Source organism: Pezoporus wallicus, unplaced genomic scaffold (genome assembly GCF_028554395.1).
Source record: "Pezoporus wallicus isolate ANWC-B61680 ecotype Strahan unplaced genomic scaffold, APGP_CSIRO_Pwel_v1 contig_8714, whole genome shotgun sequence".
Lineage (NCBI taxonomy): Eukaryota > Metazoa > Chordata > Aves > Psittaciformes > Psittacidae > Pezoporus > Pezoporus wallicus.
This window is the reverse complement of record NW_026635695.1, coordinates 816,325-841,528: the sequence shown is the minus strand read 5'-3', so window position 1 is coordinate 841,528 and position 25,204 is coordinate 816,325. Positions and strand designations below refer to the sequence as shown.

The 25,204-nt window shown below is 41.8% G+C and overlaps 1 protein-coding gene across 3 annotated transcripts in view; it reads right to left on the bottom strand.

Annotated features, from left to right (window-relative positions):
• Positions 1 to 25,204, bottom strand: part of PTPRG (protein tyrosine phosphatase receptor type G) — a 404,577-nt gene that overhangs the window by 297,034 nt on the left and 82,339 nt on the right. For all 3 annotated transcript variants that reach the window (XM_057397343.1, XM_057397341.1, XM_057397342.1), the window contains exon 3: positions 17,368 to 17,472. In XM_057397343.1, coding sequence (XP_057253326.1) covers positions 17,368 to 17,472 — 105 coding nt within the window. The remainder of the gene's footprint in view (positions 1 to 17,367; positions 17,473 to 25,204) is intronic.

The window sequence follows — 25,204 nt, the reverse complement described above, 5'->3', positions numbered from 1 at the left end:
CCCACATTTCACAACACACAGTACACAAGCTTTAATCTTATTTTACCTTTTTCTTCCTAAGTACTCATGCAGCTTCCAGTGTCTAGTAAATATGTCTTGTCACAGATAACCAGCCATTCAACTAATTGGAGATTTCTATTAAGATTGCTCCTAAATTCTCCCTTCCAGTAGCATTCATTCAACCAAATTTATCTCCCTGAAAATGAAGTCCTACACTTTCCTTGTATTATCCATTTCTGTAGGAGATACTGGTATTATTTTGGATTAAACAACTGAAAATAGGTTAAGTCTGCAAAATTTATTCATATGTAAGGTCTTGAAAGCTCCCTTCTTAAGCCATTGAAGACAAAACTCTCCCATCTATTTTTAGTGCTGTGGAACACATATTCCACTTTCCCATCAGTCGGGTTTGCTTTAATGTCCATATTCAGGAAAAAAAAAAAAAAGGAAAAATGTAAAAAAGTCACCAAAAACCCCAACCAAGCAAACAAAACACCCACCACACAAAAACTCCAACAACAGGGATCACTGAACGTTAGGAAAGCAACTATGAAAAGAGGCACTTTGTTTAAATTAAATTATAATGCATTTAGTTTTTTATCAGAGCATTAAACACAGAAAACCCCACTTCAACATCTGTACAGGTTTGTTCATGAGTCACCTGTACAACAAGAAGCAAGATAAAGTGAGTAGAAAACTAAATAAACATGCTTCCACTGCCTTGCTATCCAGTGGCTTCCATCCACTGTGGCGATGTGACACTGTTATACCTGTGTCACTTCTATCAACAGTAATTAATCAGTAACCTTCTCCTGAATCCTCCCTTCAGTATTTTAAAGGTAACTGTTATCTCATAAATCAAAAGCCTCGAGGTCTATATGTAATAAAAATCCACTTATAGAAGTTGCCTGCTGGAGATGCTTCTTCCTTTATCTGTCCTTCTGTAAGTGAGGATGGATCCAGTTTCTGACAATTCAATGTGTGCCGCTTCAGTCCACAGCCTGAAAGTTTTGCATGAACCATGCGGAGTTTCAGCTTGGGTTTTTGTGGGTTTGCCCACCTCCATATAGCGCAGGGAGTGAAATACTCCTACAGCACATCTCGACACGGTCCCACAGCCCAGCCTGCCATAAAACAATCTCTATCAGCATACACTGGCAACCACACAGGTTTAAATCACACCAGGAAGCAGTCAGGACAGATGGCTGTAAAAAAATATAAGCTTCCAGGGAGGCAAAACATGACTTTTTGGAACCAATTCTGTTTAAGGAGTAAGCTTTCCCCATCAGCCTCCAGGCAGGTAGCTTGCTTGAGAAACACTTCTCAGAGGCACTGGCTGGCAGAACACAGATTGTTTCCAGTACTTTGTGTTTAAAACCATACAGGAACAGTACTTAGTTTCATTGATTATAAATAATTTTCCCTTCATTTAGGAAGAAAATGTCTTCGCATCAAGACAATGGGAGCTGGTGTCCAAGAAGTCAGCAACATATCCTTTGTGAAAGCCAGTCTTGGGCAGAAAGGACACAATTAGTCAAAAAAAGTGTTTGCAGGACAGACTGAGCAGTGTAACTGGCTGGAGATCTCTGCCTTGGTATGCATATTCAAGGAAGAAAGATGTGTGGAGTCAAGGAAACTGAGTATTGACAAGAACAGACCCAAGTCTATCAACTCTAGCTGAAGCCTGACCTAGGCTGAAAAGCAGCATAAAGCAGAACTAGCACGTTAGGAAACGGAGGTCACCTCAGCTGATTCTGCTAAGCATCCTCATCTCAAAGACATCAGTAAGGCTTAGGAGGCCCATATGAAGTCTGACATGTCTCTCTCCTGGATATGAAACCTCCGAGTAGGACAGGGTCCTTCTGATAGGGCTATGTAGGTGACACCTAGACTGCTCATTGTATGGAGAAAAGGTTCTCTTACAAAAGCAAGTGTCTAAATGGTGCTCCTGTTGTGCTTCTGTGTCACAGAAGTCAAGGTCCTACGCAAATAATAGAACTGTGCCTGTATATAGCCTTTGGCACAAGGGGGTGTACTTGCTTTCCCCAGACAAGCCAGGGGATGTTGATAAGGCTGCAAGCTTTCCCAAGGAAGACTGGGTTTTTCTATTCTGATTTTTTAAAAACCTGAACTATACAAAACCTCAAGACTGATTTAACAAACAGGGGGTTTCCAAGAGCCTGGCAGCGCCTGAGAAAAGCTTTTAGATAAAGGTATTAAAGTTCAGTGATTTGCAAAACACAGATAGGTTATTCTGACCTGCACTTCTGCAGCAGAGCTGCACACAGTATTCCAGAACTTAAAATTAAAAACAAACCAGAAAGACCCCAACAAACTTACCCCAAATCTATTGCAAAATCTTATTTTAAAAGGCTGAGAGTTGTGAATGCAAAAGCAATCCTGCCGTGCCTGAAGGACAACCCAACTCTTCCCACTTCTACAGATCCAGCACGAGGCAGGCAGCATCCTCCTGCCAGCTCTGCAGCCTCAATAAATACTGCACTGTGAGAATAACGGTTCCTGCTCCAGCTAGCTGGAGACTCATTGATTAGAAAATGCACAAAGCACCTGCTGCCCTGGGTGGCTCACACACACGTGCTACCACGTACAGAAGTAGCCTGCAGATGAAGCCCACCTGCAAACCCTGGTTTTGATTCTAGTCTCAGCTTTCTCAGTCTTCTGGATGGCTCAAGACAGATAACGGCATTTGTTTCTCCCTTACAGTGTATGTGCAATAGTCTCTGGCCTTACAAAAGTGTTACCAGTAATGACATCTCAGACATTCCCTCACTGAAGTCAAAATTAAACATAAACTCACAAGCCACTGTTAGCTCAGTTTGATTTTCATGGCCCAGACTCTACCTGAAGGTTTAATGGTAAGAAACAAATACTTTCCTTGTGAAGAAGTACACTGGAAATAGAAGTAATGAACTGAAGATCTTTGAAAAAGCATTATTGTGTTCTGGGTTAATCAGGGCCATACAGTTTGGTACAAAATTAATCATCTAGGACTGTAGCAATAAAGTCTCACTTGGAGGCTACATCTCTGCTTGGCACAGGGCCAGGCATATGCGCACACTAATTCAGACTGCTCAAAAACCATGGGGAAGAAACAGAAATAGTCATGTTCCCTACCCAAGTGCCTCGGGCATTCTCTCCATCACACCAAACAAGGAGACACAACATCTCCCATCATAACTTTGCTGGATTTCGTGAAGGTACAAGACATCTTTTCTGTGCTCTTGCAGTCATGTGGGAACTAAGAGTTTCATTACAATAACATAGCAAATCTCTCTCATAATTACCTTTATTTGCTCTTAGGTTTTGTTCCCAAAAGGCAAACTAGATACTAAAATAGATAAGAATGGTCTAAAATAAAACATTAACTCTTACTAATTTTCTCATTGGCAGTGAAACAAATGCGAACTGAAGTTAAACAGTAATGAGTTCTGTGAAACTTATAGTAAATTAATACTGGTGCTATTAATTGCTATTAATTCCAGATTAGCTATAAGTTGTGGTATGGGCAGGTGTACTTCTCACCCAAAATACATCAAACTCAGACATGCTCTGTTTCCTATTAATGTCATCTTGCAGAGCTGGGGGCACACACAGACTGTAGGCATCTGTCACACACTGAACAGGGCACCACATTCTTCTCCGGTTCAGGCAGCCACTGAACAAGGGTAGGCTACTGAGAAGGAAAAAAACCCACATTTGAGTCTCACTGCGCCTCTTATCCCCTTTCAGCTCCACTGAGGATGCCAGAATGTCAGGGACATTCTGTTTGCATGTCAGGGACATCAGGAGGATGAGACTGCTCTGTTATCTTACTGGTAACAAAATATTCGAAAGCAGAAAAGAGAGGAGTATTCCTGCCTTCTTCCTTTCTTCTTCTCATCATGATCATGACTAGACATAGGCTAGTCCCAGCTCTACACAGTAATTTAAAATCAATATAATCACTGTGAACTTTGTCACCTCTGCTTCAGCTGAGCAGGTTTTTCATTTGGGTCCCTTGCCATTTTTCTCCCTGAAAATAAGTTCTTCAGTTTCTCGTCTGCCTTAAAATGAAATAAAGCCATCCTTGGCTTCAATACAGCACGTAAGCAGTCCCTCAAGAAATGCAAGACAGAGCAAACTTCCATCCTCTGGACATCTCTACATTCAAACAAAGATTTCTGTTAAAATATTTAGGACTCAAATATTTATATCCAGTCAATTAAACTGAGCATTACCTTCCCTCCAGGGAATTCTTACCCTCCCTCAGCAGAGAGGACCAATTGCATTTTCTATACTTACTAATAACACAGCAATGCCTAAAGCTATAAAGCAATCCTTCCCACTAGATGCAAAGACCTTGGAAGCAAACATACAAATCTAGCAGAAAAAGAATATATAAAGATCTTGTTGCCAGCCAACACAAATGACCCAAGGAGCTTACAAGTATAAGCTCCAATAGACAGCAAAATGTGTGGGGGAGAAAAGGTGAGCAAAAGACGTCTTCCACAGATGTACCTCCACTCTGGAACACAGGGAGTTGGCAAGTCTGACAGGCTGCGGAGTAATGCCCCAAGAAAGGAACATTTACTAGTGCCAGAAGATCCTACCACCGGAGCATCACTGTAGGTCCTAGTGGGAGGATTTACAGCCAGCATTTTGTACAGAAGAAATCACCAGCTAGACTTTGTTAATTGTGTTATCATGCTCGCTAATTCATACCTCTCTCCTACAGCAAAACCTTTTTATTACAGAATTTCAAAAACCAATACTTGAATTTTAAACTTTAATATGAACTTACATTTTAAAACATTAAATTACCTAGCGAAGCAGACACAAATGTGAAAGAAGGCCATTTCCTCCATCATTTCATTAAATTTGAAAGTACTTATTTATTTTAATAAGTCAAGATGTCCATATACCAGGAAATTAACATCAAAGAATGTTAAATATGCCCAGTATCACTTAAAAGCCTATGGAGTATTATGCATTTTCAAAACCAGCATAACTCAGCAAAACTACTTTCCCAGCAGTTACTTTTTATTACAGTTTCCAGTAGTACTCTGGGGGGAAAAAAAGCTGAACATATTTACTGTACTCTGCACTCCAGTTCATACAGAAATCATAAGTTGCAATGTTGAATCCCATGTCCAGGCACCACGACACAACCATCTTCTCTAATTTAAGGTCCTCTGTTAATGCCAAATAGGTGGCTGTCTACCATGCGCTCTTCTAAGGGCTTCTGTGCAGACCTCCTTCACTGTCACATATCTCCAAGACCATAGAGGGCCTTGATGAAACAACACCATCAGAAAGAGAAACCTCAACATCTGAACAGTTATACGCAGCACAACAGGACAGAATTGTGACTAGCATTTTGACCACCTGAACTACCCAGACATTCTCCAGTCTTAAGAACTGATCTGCTGAAATTACAGGGACTTCCATGCAGAAGCAAGACTTGAACTGGCAGGTATTCTAAAAATCTACTCATGAGAGCTTGCACTTCCGAACAGGGGCCCATAATGGATTAGCCTACTTTCCCAAGGAAAAAGGCTTACGAGTTTGAGCCTTCTATTGCGTCTGCTTTTCCAATTCCCGTTCCCTCCCCCTCCACTTTGGAACCTGGTGGCTAACTGACCAGGTCTAAGGGAAGTGGGTGACACACATCACCACCAGTTTTGTGAAGCACAAGCATCAACACAGGGAACTGAGGCAGGAAGCACTACTGAAGGAGCGCTTCTGAAACCCAAAGCTTCTTAGACACTGGAGACTTCTACAGGAGCATGAAGCACTTAGCTGTGCATACAGCTACACAGCTCTGGGATTTTTAACAGCGGAGAACGGAAGGCTCTTAGTACCTTCTCCAGCTCATAGTCCTCACCTCATTACACCCTGCTTCGGTCACTCATGCATTTAATACTAAGCCATTTCTCAGATGGCTTGTACAAATTTAAAGACAGAGGTAACTCTTCTGTGTTTGCACTGACAGCAATTAAGTCCTGCTGACATCTGGGGAGCTCTTGTGCAATATGAACAGGAACTGAGCTACATACACCAAACCCTTCTTCACAAGTCACATCCAACTCTCTCTGCAAGCTTCACGTAGCAAATCCCCTTCATGAGAGATCAGCATGTGATTATAATGTATCATGCATACAAGTGTCTCAATTTCAGGTCTCCAGCAACAGAAATGTAAATTACAAACCTGATCTGAAGTGCCACTGAAGCTTCCAAGTTGGAATCTATCTGAAAAGTTCACGTCACGTCTGGTTAGGAGCAGACTAGCATCTGGCATGTAAAACAGCCTTTTATACCCCAAGGGGCCAGAAGGCTTCAGCAGCAGCTGAGACACACCACCACACCTCGGGAGCCAAAGACAGCATGTAATACTGAACGTGAAGTGATCTATCTAAACTCTCCATGACTTCACCGCCACCATTACCTCAGGGTAAGTCTTATTTCTGTACTTGACAATTACATTCACACAAACACAAAGAACAATTCCGTTCTGAGAGCATCCATTTACCCGTTTGTTTGTACGGGAGCTCAGCACATGGGACTGACCCCAGTGCTGAAGGTGAAGGTCCAGATGATGTGAAATACAGCAAATGAGTCATGAGAGGTCCTGATCCAGCACGGTGCAAAGCACATGATTGACATTTATGGGACCTTCACCACCACAGTTAATAGCTGTAAGTGTATTACAGGTGAGCTGGGAAAGAGACAGGAGACATTTGTTTCACTGTTCCACACAGGAAAAGCAACAGAAACTGCAATCCACATGCCAATACTCATTATCTTCAGGCATTCAATTGTAGGGACATTTCCTCTTTTGTTTATTTCTGTGGAAATTTATACGCTAAGACAGTTTGGAGAGTCTCAGAAGTGAGTCAGTAATCAAGAAGCCCATGTGAAACATGCTCCTCCTGAGCTTTCTGGCAGCTCGACAACTTAGATGTTGGCCTGAATGCTCTCATTTACAGCAAGGTAAAAAAAATCAGTACAGACCAGCTTCAGAAACCCCAGTTCATCCCTGTGCTCAGCCACACCTGAGACACAGCACCTAGCCTCTCTGTGCCATTCTGGTCTTTGCAGCAGTGATCACAACATGCTAGAACAGATGTGTATCAGTGCACATGACTGCAAGGCTGTAATCCCACAGCAGTGTGGGCAAACATGCCTTAAGTAAGAACTGCATGCAAAGAGAAAAGTAGGCAAAGGAAGGGTTTACTTCAGCCACAGGTAGAACAGACTGACTTAGGTTAAACTCGCCAGTAGTGTTTGGAAGATGACAGGCAGGATTTTCTTTGAGATAAAGAAAGACAGAAGGCCTAATATTCATGGCTGCGAAGACTCCTTTGGTGGAAGAACTGCTTGCTGGTCAAGTCAGTCCACCTAAGTATTTCTAAAGGAGCTGCATGTCTCAGAAGTACCTCACCCTACTGAGGGTTCAAACATAAGGACTCAGAGAGTCAGTGATGCCCACCAGTCCTTACTATGACAGCTCAAGTTGGAATCTTCGTATCTTCTCAACAGGAACATAGGGTTTCTAATCCTTCATGAACAAAATCAGTCATCTCACTAACTGTCCTTATCATCACATTACCATCATCAGCCTGCAGTCCCACTCACCTCGCAACTTGGCAGTGTCAAGAGACGGGAGTAGGTGGGAACACATACTTAGGAAACATCCATTCAGGTTTAATTGAATTAAACCCACTTGCTTTCCCAGCTCTATAAAAACAGAAGGTTAAGACTCAGGTTCTCAGTATAGCTTGACATTACTTTTACACCGCAGAGCAACATACCTCTCCAGTAAATCATCCCAGTGCCAACAGCCTCCCCCAGATAGGAAGGCTACAGAGATGACCCTTACGAGTTCAGAGGAGAGTTTAAAACATTTCCAGAAAATCACTCAAGTGCTGTTTAAAGATGTAATTTATATGCACAGCTCCGCATGCCATTGCAGGATTTCATATTTATTTAATTTGATGGTTAAAAGTGCGCCCAGCCAACTCTTTGGGCACATGAACTCTTTAATAAAAAAACTTTGTAATTCAGAGCCAAACGCTCAGTGCATTGAATAGGAAAAGAATGTCTTATGACTCAAGCCCAACACTGGCCCAACCCCTCTGGAAAAATCTGAGAGCACCAAATAGACCGAGAGCTTTGACAAAGCAGCACAGTTCAGTTTGCTCCTGGATGAAGAATTAAGCTCCACAGCTGGATCACCTCCAGGAAGGCCTCCTGTTAGCTCACGAGCTTCGCTATACCTGTGCTACCAAGATGGTGTCCCCTAAGAAGAGGCAGTCCCCAAGGCAACCAAGATCTCTTCAGTTAGCATTTAATGAGATTGGACGTGTGGTTTAAGAAACAGTGCACAGCACTGGAACCTGGGCTGCATTTCCACCTCTGCTGTATGCTGCCTGGGGTATACCAAAGTTACTTAAACTGCCCTGTCCTTCAGTTCCCACCACATAAACACTCCTACCTTGGACATGAGAATCAGAATACCCTCAACTGTCAAGTACTCATGCTGCGGTACCAAAAAACACCTCAAAACACACAAAGATGAGACTCCCTTTAATTCTGCTTTTCCCTAATAGGGATGTGACGTTCAACAGAGAAGAAATGCATGGCACCTCCATCCACCTACAAGGTGACGGTGGCAATGCCCTGCCACCACCCAGCAGCCCGCTGTGGCACTGCCTCTGCTCTTGCTTCCTTTGCAAGGGAACCCAGCAGGGCAGACATTTTCCTTTGACAGGCAGGGGCTGCTTTGTCAAGACTCATAATGATTTAAAACTGCAAGTCTTCAATGCCACATTCTGCAAGATGGAGATACTTTCTGGGAATCAGGAGAGATGGGACAACTCCTGGGACAGAGATACTGAGAAGATCATCTTCTGAACAGTGAACTGGTATGACACAAGGCAGCCATCTGATACTGCAAAAAATAGTAGATGTAAGTCTACATCTACCGCATCAACTGCAGTATTGGCCTTGCCCAGGCTTTTCATACAAAGGCTCCACTTATATCCAGCAACTAGAATTCTGATTCATTCCTTGATTATTTCATGCTTGGACTATTGCAATAATGTTTGTGCCAAGCTACTTTTTTTTTATCCACACACTACAAGGCTATTCAGAGCTTCCCTGCTTGCTTTGTTTCTCCCTGCAGTATCCATGCTGTTCGCATACTTTTTTCCCCTATTGTTATTCTCTTATATGTAATCAGTTACATAGGAAACCAAGATTGGAAGTTCAATGTATTACTGCAATCATTCAGGAACCTCAAGGCAACAGCAAACTCCAACCTTCTGTGTATTCTCTAGTCCATTTACTGAGCTTGTATCACAGCTGCTACCCAAATACTCCGATCTTTCTTTTGAATGTTTAAAATACAGCCATTTCACATATTTTTATGTCTAAAGAGCTTCAAATATTTTATACCATTTCCTTTTTCAATGCCTAAAAATCAGCTAAATTGACAACTTCTTGCTTCAATTCAGCACACTTTCAGTTCCATGAAACAGTGCACTGGTTGTTATCATTCCAGAGGCTTTCTACAAATGTCTCAGTGTTCACATTGAAACAAAACGCAACAAAAAGCACAGTACATTTAAAGAAGTGATAGGTCCCCCCTCCCCAGCAAAAAGCAGCTCTATGTGCTTCCTCATTTCAGCGTGGATAGCCAGAGCTGTGATCATAGCAGTGCAAAGTAAAAACACCTTGATGTAGTACTAGAACAACTGTATCTGAAGCTCTGAAGATTTCATCTAACGTCTGTTGCAGTTATTTCATACTTCTGTGCTGTGGTAGGAAAAAACTTCATGAAAGAATGGAAGTTGAGGAAATATCTCATTCTTTGCACCTCTTACATTTGAGCTTCTCAAAGCTGTTCATCTGCCCATGGCCTATCTACTCAAAAACAATAAGGAAAAAAGAGCATTCAAAAATCAAGAGATTTGCTCTAATGTATTTACGGTACAAAAGCCAAATCAACTTCCTCAAAGAACCCTGCCAAAAAAAAAGGGCAATTTCACCATAACTGTGTCCAACATTTACAAAATCAGTCAACCATTGCATTACAGACCAGACACCACACTGACTGTGACAGCACTTGGAATAAGCTGTAAGCGTGGCGCACACGAAAAGGAGGCAAGAAGAGAGAGTAAACAGTATTAATGGTATTCAATAAGGAAATCGTGTCTAAGTAGGAACTAAATTACTATCTGAGGTTTTCTTAGCAGTTTATTTAGAAACTTGCCAATAGATAAACAACGTAAATGACAAGGCTCTCAATCAGAGCTGTGCTCCCCAGCAATATGGCTTAGTAAATATGATACAGACTACTTGGACTGCTTTTGGCAAGGCTGACTCTCCTTAGAGGACTGCTAATGTTAAATGCTCAACACAAACATGTGATGATGAATTTCTGATTCTCACTAGCTCATGGCTTGGAAGATATGTAATGTTCTCAGGGATAGGGACCTGAAAACTTGTTTCTTTGCTCTCATGAGTAAAACAGAAGATAGTATTTTGTATTTGTTACTTCACAACGCAGAATTGCTAAAGACAGATAAAAAGCATTCTCCTTGACATCCTCCTAGTAAGTGCACATTTTGATACAGACTCTGCATACCAGGATGCACATTCGTACAGTGCCTTGCTCATGGACGTGGAGACTCACGACCCAGTACCATCAGATACAAACAACCAAGGTATACAGATGGCATTTCCTCTTTATTTGAGAAGACACAGCAGTATAGTACTACAGCTTTGCGCATTAAAAAACAGGGTTCATGCTTAGAGAGTAGCAGCAAATTCTCAAGCTATGGCTTTCCATGTTTCTCTTAGGAAAGTGTGTGCCACTGGTACCTGGAACAACTGCTGCTCTAACAAGATTGCACAGGTCAATGCATGCACCGCAGCTGGTTTCAGCAGGGTTCAGTGAAGACTAACATTCATCTCTGATGAACACAAACGAAACATTCAAAGCTTAGTTTACTGATCAGATATTAATGGGCATATTTTTCCTGGGTCTCTCAGTCTAGCTCCTCTTTAGAAAGTCAGTTTAGAAGACTGAGGAAAGGAGCCAGAACCTACTCATTTTGGCCATCCTGCATTGAATGGAGATGAGTACTCTTACAGCAGAACTTTAACCATGCATGCAGTATGCCAGCGCTTTGGTCAATAGCAAGATTTATTATTCTGCGGGACAGAAAGAGTGAAATACTGACTGCAGCAAATAGGCCATTAGTTACCTCTCAGTTCAATAAGTCTTGATGCTTTCCTTACTATAGGCTGATTATTTCCTGTCCAATTCACATTAGCAGCTTATTTAATGAGAACAATCTAAGCAAAGAGAGAAATTCACACATATACAAAGGACATCAGCAAGTTACATTTCATCACAGTTAACACCATTTACTATCCTTTCAGGAAGTAACCTTTATTGATCTTTCCTGTTTTAATACTAGCAATGGCTTTTTGAGAGGAACACTCAATTCTTATATTCACCTCCAATTATATTTTAAATAATAGGATCTTAAAGGACAGCAATATCTGCTTAAGTGTTGTAGGACAAAGCATTCACACACTGACAGTGTCCACTAGTGAGACAGCACGGCCACAGTTCATATTCTTAATGGACACTTTTCCCCACTGACAGAGTCATCCCTACTCCTGTGAAGCCTATTTTTCTTCTATTAACTTCTACTAATGTTCATGGTAGTTGCACAGAAACTTGGAAAGAAAAGATCCAACATTTTAGACAGAAAAACATCAGAAAGGACACGCATAAAGAACAGAAGCATCGTAAGTAGTGCTAATAATTTCACACAGAAATTGAGAGATCAAAGGTACAAAGAGGAAAGAGATGCCTTGAATACTCCATAAGATTAAAGAGCAAAACCAGCTGTATGCATTTTCTACATAGGGTTCTCTTCACAAAGCCATAGTTGAAGAAGTAAAAAGAACATGTATACATCCTTGGCCAGTGTCTGGTTTTTGTTCTCCAAGAGCCCAAATGGTTTTGAATGCTTAAAAAGAGATTACTCCTTGAATGAGTCAGCTCGTAGCACAGACACCAAGAGAGCTGGGTACACCAGTCCCACCAGTGCCAGCACCACAACTCAACTGGTAAACTCCAGCAACTAAAGCACCATAGCCTACAACATCCTGCCCAAGGGCTGTGGAGCCTCCCATTCCATACCAGTTGATCATACGTGTTAATACTGGGAAAAATTACACATCACACCTTTTATCTGAAGACTCAGAGTTTCCCCAGTTTGAGGGACAGAGTAAGGAGCAGTATCTTCCCAGAGCCATTTCTGGCTTTCTGCAGTCTCAGACAATGGTGCTCACATTGATTTCACAGCATAGAAAGCCAGATACAAGTAACTATAGGCCCTTCAGAGCTACTATCACTTAAGATACAAGCATCTGCATCAGCATCTCATACTGTTATCTCATTCTGAAGTCCTAATCCTCTCATTACCCATTTCTGCAGCTGCTACAAGGCAACGTAGGGTCTGCTTGGGTCACCAGCAAAGTGCTCTCGGCACTGACAGTTGCAATACTTGACATTGAGAGGCATCTTTAAATGTCTGGAATATTACGCTTTGTAAAGTAGCATACATCAGACAAGGGAGGGCCAGCCAGAAAGGTCTGGATCTGGTAGACATTTCAATTGCATATTTCTGTAGGATTTCAGGTTTTATTTTGTGTTTGTTTGTTTAAACAGCTTTCATATTTACAAAAATACTTTCACACTACCAGCACCTAAAATCCTGAAGTACTGTCTGTTGCCATTATGGCTTATTAGAAACACAGTGAGTTCTGTGGCAATTATAAGGATGTGCTAAAAATCACTTCAAACTTGTCCGTTCAGTGGTTAGTCTAACAGAAAGATTATTGTGCAAAGAAAAGACTGCACTGAAGCACATTAGGGATCCACACCTACTTCTGACTGTGCCTGTTCCACGTTCCTGTTACACTGCAACTAATGTGGCCAGTCACAATTTAGGAAGTCTTTGGCAAACTGTAAGACACGATCATGGAATAAATACTTGGCCAAAACATACACACACAGAGAAATCTCCCTAGAAATGTAGTTTGAGCTTCCTGAAAAATCCTAAAAAGAACATCTAGGAGATCACAGGCTCTGCTCAGTCTTGCAGTTCCTATTTAAAGACAAGTTACTCTTCCGTTTTCAGTGTTTGCTCACTTCTGAATTTGGTTTAAAGTGCTGCTAGTGTAGACTTAATGAAGTTTCTTCTGAAAGGCTGATTGTGTTTCCTTCTGTGTTTTTGACAGAGCCCATTTAAAACGGGCCTTCTTCATTTAATTATCTAGTTTTTATTTTTATCGGGTTTTATTTCTGAACGTGAATAAATGTTATGCTCAGAACTGTGTCTGTAGACAACAGGCTTATTTTATAAGGCTTAAAAATCCTTTCCTTTACTATCTGACAGTGAAGCGGGAGCTCCATGGTGCTGCTCTGCAGCTTTGTCCAGGACACACACAGTACGGGCACTGGACTCACAGTCACAAGGACATTATACAAGTTACAGACATGATGCTTACCTGACTCCTGATCAATAACTAACATTTATCCTCTCTAAACACTTGGGCCTCAGAAAAGGCATATTACCGGGCAGTGGATGGTAATGCTATAGATTGCTTATGAGAATTCCCCAGAGATTAAACCAGCTCCTGAACCATCCATCCTCCACAAAAGCATGGAGCAGCAGAAGGGTTTCCTACAGGCCACAGAGGATTTGCTCTGAAAGCACAGTGTAGGACAGATATCTTGTGGAAGGTAAAGACTTGAGGGCTCCTTGCAATACAGCTGTGTGGTTTTCCTACCTGGGGGTGGAAAAAGGGTAAAAACTGGCTGGCTGCTTCCAGACCTCTCCACACCACCTCAGGATTTATCACAGAACACTCAAGTCCAAAAACACAAAAGCACTGCAAGCAGGCAGGCACAGCCGTAAACTTGAGGGGCCTCTGCTGCTATAAATCAGTGCAGATCAACTGAAATCAATATAAAGCCATAATTCAGCCTAATGTAGGCCCATCAGAGACATGGGCATGCTGGTCAATATTGGGGTTCAACACATGGCTGTCCACTGAGGTCTGGCAGAAGCTGCTCTGGTCTAATTTATTCCCACTGGCAAATTCCCTTAGAAGACGCTTCAGATTCACCAGCACACAGTCTAGCATAACTTTCTCCATTGCCTGTAATTGCTGGGGCTGGGCCAGCAGATGTTGTACAGCTAACCAGAGGGGAGCTGGCCTAACCAAGTGAGGATAGGGAAGAGAAGCAGCCTACCAGATAATGTCTGTAGAAGAGCTTGGAAACCATTGACAAGGCTAATTGCTTACTGCAGAGTAAAGTTTCTGCTCTCTGTAGGCTCATCTGATGTCGACTTCCTAGTCACGTCCAAAACCCTACCCATAGGACAAACGTTGTTAGCACATAAACGGCTTAGCCAAGCCCTGCTAAGGGTTCTTGGGAAATATTCTGGGGAATGAAGAAGCAAGGAGAAAGAAACAGATAACATGATCATCCTCCTCACTGTGCTCAGCTAGAAACAAACATCTGTCTGGCATCTGGGCTCTGCTACCCACCATTTATTCCCATCTTCGACCTAAACACAGAAGCTTGGCATTTTCATTACCTCTGGTCCCTCAGTGAGCAAACAGGGAAAAAAAGAAATCAGATAAGAAAGGCTGAACTGGCTGAAAGTCCCACATGGGGCTGGAAGGATCCAAGTGAGGGAAGAGAAACTCCTACATATAAAAAAGCCATGACAAAGCAGCAGCCTGTAGAAACATCTAATTTCTTACAGAGCATGGGCTCCTTCCCCCACCTAACTGCTCATGTTAATTTCCTCCCTTACTCACAGAGATGCTGGCTGTACTGAGCCTTCTGCAGGACACAGAAGCAACACTGGAAAATTCCTTTAGAAATAACTCTTTCCCAACACTCTACTTGCCTTTGCGTTTTCCCCTCTCAAACACAACCCCAACCGTTGCCTGCATCTCAGGATTCACACTCAGCATATGGCCCTGCTCTCCTGCTCCCGTGCCCTCTGCATGGGGCCCAGGGGGGCAGAGCTGCTCCTCCTTTCAGGCACAGACAACAACATGGCTCAGGAGGACACCAGATCTCCATCCACTTCAGGCTGGGCTTGTTCAGATGCAATATAAGCACAACCTACACAGTCAGAGCATGCAGTACCTAGGGCTGTTTGCTCACACCTGTATTTCATGTCACAAAACTTTTAGAGAAGACCCAAGTTCTGCAGCTGGAACACCTGGTCCCAAATCACAGTCCCTCCAAATGGCATTCAGGTCACTGCTCTAACAGCAGCCTGACAAAGCATCCAGATAAAATAATATTATATCCTCTTCTGGTTTGAGAAGTGCTAGTAAATATCTCATTTCCACCTTTTCCATCTCCTAATGTACTCCTTTTTATCAGCAACAGTGACAAAAAGGTTCTAATTAGACAGCACTAATCAGGTAGAATCACATGTGATTGACAGCTGAAAAGTCACTATCTGCTCTCTGAAAAACAGGCTATTTTCCTCCCAGAAGCAGGAGATTTATCAACAGACAAAAGGATGCAAAACCCCAAAATGTAAGGTATAATTACACATCAGGAATATATATTTTATGTTGACATAAATCTAAAAGGATTCATGGGCGGTAAAAGCTTTTATGGAGGGGTGAACAAGTGATGTTACTCGTAAAGGAAGAACAACATCACAAAAACGGAATAAGGAAAACTGTCTATGCATAAACCGGTGTGTGGTGGGTTTCTTTGGTTTGGGGGTGTTCCTCTCCTTTTATTTTTAAACCAGGACTGGAAAGGAAGTCCAGTAATTCAAGCATAGGGTTTTGACACATACAACAACAAAATAATTCCAGTAGTGTTTTACCCTCTTTAAAAACATTTCCATTTAACTGCCCAAAATGAATATTCCAAACATTTTACAATAACAGACACAAAACGAACCTGCCAAGTGGCACCTGTAGCATTTTACACAGGACAGCAAATAGGAACAGGCCATTCATTCCAACGTACAAATTGTCCCTCTATTTGCTTATTTCTACTCTTCATGAATGTGGGCTCTTAAAATCTTAAGACGTTATTAAGCTGCGGTATGAAAGTTTATCTCGTGGCAATATCTGTCCATCACAAAAAGTGGTCATCTGTCCCATATGACTAAAATCCTTAGATTTCTTTTACTTGTGGGACCTCATTCGCAGATGAGACAGCTTGCATTTTGAGATCTAACAGAGAAAACTTCTCACATCTGATAGTTTGATTATTAATGGAAAAAAAATCTAAGCCCACCTGTAATCATTTATTTCCAACGAGATTTATGGTCTGCATAATAGAGGGGAGCTGGCAGTCAAAAAACAACATTCCCCTGTTTATCCGGTATCAGTATTCAGGCTTCTTAGAACGTAATATTTTTCCTTCAGTTAAAACCAGGCCTGCACAACATTCCTCTTGGACAAGCACCAAACGTTTGAAATGCATCTCAGAACTTCCAAAATAGCACACACAAACTCATTACAATGCTCAAAATCTTCATAAAAGCTTTCTAGATATTAGGTATTTTTCCAGAGCCAACATAACCATTAATAAACCCAACAACTTGGAATCATGTTAACAACTTCAAATACAGACCTGATACTCTCTAGACCTGAACCAACTGTCAAACCATACAAAGACATCATTCTGAAGTGTATTTTGATTTGGGGCATTTAAAAATTGAGCAGATACATCAGGTTTTCCATAAGACTTTTATGAGCACTGGGACAAACAATAAAGCACCCGCCAACATCCTACCTTCTCAGCATTGCACCCTGGTGCTATGCTGCACAGACATGGCTCAGTGCCATCATTATACACTACCAGAAAAACACATGCACACAAAGAAGTAAGTGTAAAATACGTATGTTATTTTACCTGGATGTATTATATGGATTCTTAGTCTTCCTAGAACCTTGACAGAGTAAGCAAAGGGTGAGCTTGGGAATGTACTGATTGGACAAGGAGAGTACAGAAAAGTCTGTGGGAATAATCCTTTTAAAGGCTGAGTTAAAAAACTTAAAGATGACAGAGAGGAAGCAGAGCTATAAGGCAAATCCTCCAGGTAAATGCAGGAACACAAGAAAGGAGAGGATGTGTGTGGAGGGAGTTTGTAAGGAAGTTAGCAGAAGAAAATACAATGTAAAACTAATTTAAGCTATTTCTAAGCATAGCAGTAACAAGAAGCAAGTAAACACGTTGATTTGGAGCACATTTCAAGTTTCAGTCCTCTGAAGAAGTCAACTCACCCGAGTATGCCCAATAAGGATCCCCCGAAGCTTTTCGCCTCCGTATCTGCACAGAACTACCATGTCTGTTTTCATGCAGAGAGCCAACATAACCTTCAGTCAGAGCTGGGAAGGGAAGAAGGAGAAATCATTAGGAATGTGATATTTACTCCCTGGAGTTTTCATTGTGAAGCTTAAACTTTTCCTAAGCAAAAACTACGGACTTTGCATTGTTTAAAAAAAAAAAAAACTAACAGACATATTCCTCACCTATGAAAACCCATCACCCAAAGATGATTCACAGCAGAGAGGACTCACTGATGCCATTATTCTGATCTGGCATAGGCATGCATAAATCCAGTAATATGCATAAGGACATTCTGATATACACAAACGATTACGAGCAATGACTTTTGACGAGACTTTCTCTGTCTAGACCCAAAGGCACCTTACTTTGCTAGCGACTATCAAAGTACCAGCTGTAATTCAATGCAGAAATTATTAAGATCCTGAAAAGAACAATGCAAGCAGGTAGAATATGCTGCTATAGTGTTAACCTGGTTATCAGAACCGCACCTATTTTAAACCACATCTTAAAATCCCAAGTACTACAGCTCCACTGAGGACAGCACGAATCTCCTCCATGTACAGCCTTCAGATCTTTGTAAAACATCACAAGCTAGAATGAACTAAATTCATCATCCAAACCAGAAAAGAACGCATCCTACACTGCATCCCAGGGTTTTCCTTTTATACATCAGTATGCATTTGTTTTCCTGTAGAGAAATGCATAGCTTCCATGAAAACTTGGGTTGTTTGGGGATTTCATGTGCAAATGTTGCTTATTGCTTCCATGCATCTGACTGAACCAAACTGGAGATGTGTGTATAAAAAAATGTCAGTAGAAAGTCTGTAATAAATTCAAGTACCGTCCTTGGAGCACCAAAGCTAAAAACTTCTGTGCTACAATAAATGCAAAGAACCAGTAAGCACCAACTGGCTCTGTGGAAATTTAATTCCAACTGATCCCAAACCACCTATTTGATCCGGAAGAAACTAGCTGTGTAATTCAAATTAAAACTTCAGGAAGCCACGTAAAGCACTGCTACCTGTATGGAGTCACGAAGCACTGAATTCCCTTCTATTCCCAGGTCAAGTACAACTGGGCTGAAACAAAGCTTGTAACAGGACTTCATGGAACAGCATGCACCAGTAACTCAGAATTTGGCTTTATTTCCCTTTAGAAAAGCTTCTGGGTGGCATCTCCTTTGTGCTACAGTAGCTGTGTCAGAGGGCTGTCAAGCTAAACAGCTCTATAGACAACCTTCACTCTGCAGTGTGGATAATGGGTTTCTACAGATTTTGGAATCCTGAAGTGGCAGGAAAAGTCATGCAATCTCAGGAATGCCATTACAGGTTTGCCCCTGCCAGATTTTCTCTTGTGCGAGCAAAGGTACTAATTGTGAAATTTATTATGAGCCTCTGATTCGAATGACTTTTCCAAGAATTAGAATTCCTTGGCAACTCTCTAAATGTTAATTCACTCCAGGCTGCGAACTAGAAATGCTGGAACACGTCATGCTACCAGGGTTTGCAGGCAACGCTATAGCACATTTTTTCATCCTCTGATTTGCACTAACGTATCTACCAGTTTGGGAGGCAACAGGTGCTCAACAGGAAACAACAGGTAACAGATATGGAGACCCAAACCTTCTTGAATGAAAAACACTCAAAATCAAATAAAACTGAGAAAATCTGAGCTAAGATCAGAAACCATAAAATTCCAAGGAAGGGAACACAGAAATAACTGGGTGGGTGGCTGTAAAGGCTATCAGAAAAAGCGGTGTGATTATTCACTTCAAAAACACATGTGCTGAGAAACAGACCTAAATTCCCTCCTTATCACAGTATGAAAGACAACAGCAGCTTTCTTCCAAGCATCCTCCTCATAGAGGAAGAAAACAGTTGTGGGTTTTTTGCTACCCAGAGAACAGAATCTTCCTTCTGCAGGCAGAACAAAGATTTGACCGGGCCTCCTCCAAGGAATAAGGTACTTCTGCAGGAGCTCAGTGAGCTCCTCTGTGTGCTTACCATTAGAAGAAAGAAACTATATCTAAATAATCTATATCTGTTGAAGGCGAAAAGGCTCTGAGTCAGCACAAAACATCTGAAGTTTTAAAACCCTTTGTACTTCTAGCTTGAGCCATCAAAAAGCCACATGGCAACCATGGTATGACTATGAATCATGCCATTGATTTCCAGTATCCTCTGTGCAGAAAACTAAATTATGCAAATCCAAGCCTTTATTAATGCCTAACTTTAATGTGAAATTGAATATTTGCTTCAGTCAGCATCTTAATTATGCAATTACAAACCTGACATCCTTGTCAAAATATGCACTTTCAGTTTTCTGCACAGACACTCAATAGATTTGTACATTTATCTATACTAATAAACGGTGAAGAGCCACACTGTACACAGATTTATTTCCACCAAAAAGGATGTTATAAACCAAGAGGAGAGCTCAAGTATTTGTCAAGAGAACTGTGGGAAGGAACCTGCTGGCTGTACCAGTAAATATCTTCTGTAGTACTGAAAAAGAAACAAATTGGAACATCCTGTTCCAAGCAAAATCCTGCATCACTGTTGGGCAGCCCAACATTAATGTCAATAGCCCCCTAACACACGTGCAATAATTCAGTCGGCATTAGCAATTCAGAGAAGACATATGTTTATTGGAGTGCTGCAGCAACTCTGAGAAAAGGATGATAGGTCAAGATCTCTGGTCATGCTGTGAACTGGAAAGGTAATGGTCTATCTCTATCAAAAATCATGACACCACCTTCTTCCCTAAGCTGGCTCAGTTCTCCTCTCCATGGTGAGGCCATACGTTTGTGTGGGGCCACACAAACACTCTGAGAAAACACTGTGAGAACAAGTAGCTATCGTTGGCAATATCTTTGACTGGTGAAGTCATCAGGAAGCCAGGCACAATCTCATGGTGCTTTTGTTCTGCAGTGTTAACTGGGGTCAATGGGCTCCTGAAGAAGTACAAGGTTCAGAACATAGCATTAACGTGGCTTCTCAGATAAAGGTTTGGAACAGCCAAAGCATTCAAGTCATTTCAAAGAACAAAGTGCTTCATGTATCAAAACCATCTTATGTTTCAGGCAGAACCATTACTTCTGCCAGATTTGAGGGGGGGATTGAGAATGTATCTTCCAACCAAAATAACACACCACCACCAGTGAAAGTTTAATGGGCATCTCAGTGTTACTGAATATCCTTCCTTCACTGAAAACATTTTGTTCAGCTCCAGCCATTAGAGTGCACTTATTTTTTGTGAAATGCTCCAGTTCTACAGTTTCAAGGGACTTGAACTCAACTGACACCTTCCAGTGTTCCCAACATCCAAATCAGTTTTGGAGGAAACATTTTAGGAAGTTAAGTTATACAAGCACCAATCGCTACAGTTTTCCACAAGCCTCCTTCAGCTGGGAGGCAGTTAATAGCTGAAGAACAAGGAGCAGCCAAGTGCTTTCCTGCTCCACTCCTTCAATAACTGGATGCTGGAGAAAAGCCAGCAATTGGACAGGCTGGTCTGGCACGGTGCAGACACAGGGAAGCTCCTCTCTTCTGGAAGCCCTGGAAAAGTTGGGGAAGTGAAAATCGGGACAATAGGAGAGGCAGGATCATGATCCAGGAAGACTCAAAATGGAACAGCCAAATTAGAGAGGTGGGGTGGATTATGGGTACACACACACTGAGCAGGAGGCAGCAAGAAGGGACAGCAGTAGCCCTTGCCCTACAGGGCTGCATTTAATACATCACACCAGTGCTGATGACAGAGGAGTAATGAATACCGTAATATATGGTCTGAGACTTGCAGATACACGATTAAAAGAGAAGGGACCAATTTTACACTCAGATACACAAGCGTGAAATTAAATCCTGATCAACTCCTCTGGCTGCTGGTACAGCGTTGGTCCCTACGGAGCGCGACACGTGCAGTCAGTCGAGTTTGTGCTGTGTCTACCAGAACTGCTGCTGCAAAGAAGAGAGCATCCTTCAAAGCTAACATGGAGAAATCTCTTACACAAAATTTCATATAATTTTAATGGGTCCTGAACACTACATGATTTCAGATGATGTGGTAAATGAATCAGCCCATGCCGCAGATCTGCAGACAGCAAAAGCAATGTAGTGCTGGGATACGCCTTAGCATTCCGATCAGCTTTCCATTCATTCTGTCTCAACATATTAACTTTCCAATAAAAATTATTTGATAAGTGCCCTCAAAGGTATGATAAGGTAATTCCTGCCTGAATACCTTACTGGTATTCATCGTTCACATGAAAACACAAAATTTTATCCCCAATCTACCTTAAATATAAAGCTATTATACCATTCAGAGAGATTATCCCCTTGGCATTAGTGTTTAAAAGGTATCAAGCCATCAGCTATGCAAGAAAAATCCTTAAGGTCAATACTTAATGTCTGAATGGTGAAATCATTAGTTATGATGGTAGATTAACCAGATTGCGCGCCAAACTCAGATTCTTTTAAGCCTTCTTTGAAGACAAGGGTTGCACACAAATCTGTTCTCAGCTGTTCCGATTAAAACAGTACAAAGTCAAAGGTACGCACACTGCCCATCTCATAATCATTCCTTGCCACACTTGCCACAGTGGACCACACTAGCAGCCAAATCAGTTTTAGTCCTAGTCCCAGATACGGACACACTTTTTAACTGATGTGGTTCAACCAGGTGCTGCTGCTGCTGGAAAATAAGACAGCCTTTGGAAAGAAGAGACTTGACCATTGGAATCCAGAGTAATGTCACACAGTGAAAACACTTGAAGCAGGGAGGTTAAAAAATAAGGTCTTGTTAAGAGAGTAGCAAAAGAACCCACTAAGGGAAGGTTAGCAGTTAGTTCTTTATCAAATCAATGCCTGTAAATGGAAACTTCTCAAAACAAAGAAAGCCCCTATCTTCCTGCAGGACTGCACAACACTGCATTTTAAAAGGAGGAGGGGGCACAGACACATTACCTGAAGGGCTTTCGTATCATCTCTTAAATGGGGTTTAAGGGATCAGTGAGCCAAGACACTCAGCCATCTGCAAGCCTAAAGCTTCAAGCAAGCCTCATGGAAAAAAAAAAGCAGCATCTTTAGGTGCATTTACTGTATTTTTAATTGGACTGTGCTAAAGAGAAGCAGATAAGCTGAAGAAACTGCAGTGCTATGCACTGTAACACACGCTCTGCTGAAAGCAGTTCAGGCTTCTGGGCAATTTCTTAGAATAAGTGTTGTCAAAAGGGCCAGAAGTGAGAAAGAGAGGAGGCGAAAAAAACCAAAACCCTGATAGGAAATGGATTTATAATATTGAACAATTAACATAAATAATGGTTAAATTCATCTCTCCAAGCTCTTTCACAGACCACTTCCTAAACAAAACTAGGCTATTTGCCTTAAATATTTTACCACCCTTTGACAGCAAATAAATCTAGAAATATTTCAGGCGCAGCTAATCCATTTTGATAGTGCATTACTTTTAAACAGGCTCTTCAGCCACGGATTTCCATATTTTGCAGATTATTTTATATCTTGCCAAAGAAAGATGAAAGTTAAAGCAACATATGGTGGTCAGACAGCATCAACAAATTATATTCTGAATGAGACTTCTTCCTTTGATTATGCTGCAGAGATTTCTTCTGATTATCAGATAAAAGACAAAATCTATTCTCCTATGAATGCATATGCAATTTTCACAGCTTTCCATTAATATAATATGGGAGCTACAGATAAGTTTCTTGTAAGTGAAATAACAGACACCCAGATGCTTAATCTGCCAAGGTACAGATATCCCTTTCCCAGATGACAGTCACCCAAGCAGTCCCTTAATTCCACAGCTCTATTCCTAAAAATGACATGGGGACTTTCCACTCCATTCATTCTCTGTTGTTCACGTGTCCAACAAATGATGTGGTAACACCGCAAATCCTCAGAACAAGAACGTAAGTGCAGAGCACAGCAGGCCTTTACAGGAACTAACCAGCAGACTGCAATTTGAAGATGAAGAACAGTCCAGGGAACACGCTGTGGAACTGTGGGGATTAAATTAACCAGTGGAATTAAAAGCCCTTATCCCAAACAGAAACACCCAGTCAGTAGGTGCATTAACCCTTGGTAACCTGTTGAGTTCAAAGCCAGCAAGTTAAGCATAACGAAATTTTCTATTGCTCCGAGGCATCAATACAATCCAAGTCTCAAAGCACTAGGGCTGATGTAGACAACCAACAGAAAACAGGTTTTCAGTGCAGTTCTTTCTGTACATCACAAGGGATGGAGTTTAAGGGTGACGGGAAAGCATCTTCCTTAGAAGAAATCTTACTGGCAACCCAGCATAAGGACACACAAGTGTACCACAATACCCAATGCTACCAGCGTTTCTCCAGCAGAGCAAATGCCCTCCCAAGGAAAAGCAGTTTCCTCAGCCACGAGGTCCCATGAATCCTTCTCTCAGCCTGCCTGGTTTTATAAGCAAGGTTAGCAAGCTCATTAGTAAGACAGTGAGGCAACTTCAAGTTGCATTAATGATGCTCCATCAAGGGGACTCAGAAAAAGAAGCCTGGGAGGCCAGGAAGAGACAGATGCTGCCGGATGATTAGAAGGGCTTGATTTTGTGTTTTTACGGCTTATACTCTGCTAGTATCAGCTGTGCAAGATATGACAGATAGCTGGTGAATTTGGACCAGCTGGTGAATTTGGACCACTGAAGTCAACTGGCATCATCTGCAGTGCTTCTGCTAGGAATGAGCAAAGTCAGCCAGATAACCTACAGTGCCAACGACTTCCATCTCAAGATAAACACACACAAATTAAAACAACTGCAACATCACCCCTTCCAGGAGGACAGGGACCTGTAGGAGAACTTCTGCCAGAGCACCTGGGGAATACCCTTAGGCTAAGGGTTCTCAGACTGCAGTAAGTGAACTCAAATCTACCCACAGGTTAGTAACACCTCATGAAAAAAAAAAAGAAACCAAAAACCACCCCACTCTGTTATTTCTTCCACTGGGAAAATGCAGAAAAGGTGAGCAGAGAAAAACCACCCAGACAACTGCACACATCCTTCATGATGGAGGGGCTATGGTTCACGTCACACTGCTGACAACGTGTGATGGTGACAGCCAAACAAACCAAGTCTGAGAACCCCAGCTCCAGGAACACTCATCCCCCATTACAGAGAACTGCAAGCACATCAAACCCAGTTGTGTTTGATCCAAATACACTGTAAAAATCTTTATCCTACTGAACTGCTCCCCGACTCTTCCCTGCACCCAGAAATCCACTCCATTTACCTTTAAGATAAATTTTTCAAGCAGACTGGCATTCTAGGCTTCTACGTTGAGATACCTTAGAAAAGACTAATGCACATTAAATGGTAAAAGTTGCACCCGTTTTAGGCAGTTGTGATTTGGGTAGACAGACAAGAAAATAATTGGGAGCACCTGAAAACTCTGTAACCTTAAAAACTCTTGGTCTGTGCATCCTTCACAGTCAGTCTCCTGTTAACCCTCATTATCTGCATTTCTTAAAAGGAAGAATCCTCATCCTTGTTCATCACCTCTCCGTGCTGTACTTCACAAGGGTCCTGTCACCTCTGAATTTTATACATAACAATGCGTGATGCAGACACAGAAAGAAAACTTCAGAGCAGAGGGCCATAAGCAAGGCTGACTTCCACAGGAAAGCTAATGCTCTCTAAGCCAGTGCTGGCTGAATCACAGCAGGTATTACGGAGAAAACAGATAAACTTGGTTCTCCAGCATCTGGGGGTAGCCTGGTCAGAGTG